Source organism: Dipodomys ordii, unplaced genomic scaffold, assembly GCF_000151885.1.
Source record: "Dipodomys ordii isolate 6190 unplaced genomic scaffold, Dord_2.0 Scaffold14, whole genome shotgun sequence".
NCBI classification, from domain to species: domain Eukaryota; kingdom Metazoa; phylum Chordata; class Mammalia; order Rodentia; family Heteromyidae; genus Dipodomys; species Dipodomys ordii.
The window spans coordinates 16,501,388-16,501,768 of record NW_012267230.1 but is presented as its reverse complement, the minus strand read 5'-3'; the positions used below and the strand labels follow the sequence as shown (position 1 = coordinate 16,501,768).

The 381-nt window shown below is 73.5% G+C and overlaps 1 protein-coding gene across 1 annotated transcript in view; it reads left to right on the top strand.

Moving 5' to 3' along the window:
- LOC105982183 (hemoglobin subunit zeta-like) overlaps positions 1–164 on the top strand; it is a 1,440-nt gene extending 1,276 nt beyond the window's left edge. The window contains exon 3 of the mRNA XM_013011701.1: positions 36–164. Coding sequence (XP_012867155.1) covers positions 36–164 — 129 coding nt within the window. The remainder of the gene's footprint in view (positions 1–35) is intronic.
- Positions 165–381: the final 217 nt, after the last annotated feature.

The following is a 381-nucleotide window of genomic DNA, read 5'->3' as shown; positions in this document are numbered from 1 at the left end:
CGCTGAGCCCCGCCCCGCCCCGCCCCGCCCCGCAGCTCCTGTCCCACTGCCTGCTGGTCACACTGGCCGCGCACTTCCCCGCCGACTTCTCGGCTGAGGTCCACGCCGCCTGGGACAAGTTCATGTCCATCCTGTCCTCCATCCTGACCGAGAAGTACCGCTGAGCCCGCCGGCCTCCGGACGGGCCGCGCCCTGCCCTCTCCGTCGGGCCCGCCGCTCTTTCCCGAATCCCCAATAAATGGCTGAGCTCAGAACGAAGCGCGTCCCGCGTGCTGTGTTGGGGGAGAGGCGAGGGCGCGGGGGGGCGTGAGCGCGCGCCGCCGGTGCCCCGGAGCCGAGGACGGTTCTCCCCGAGCGGCGGGTCTCCCGGGGCCCGTCCCA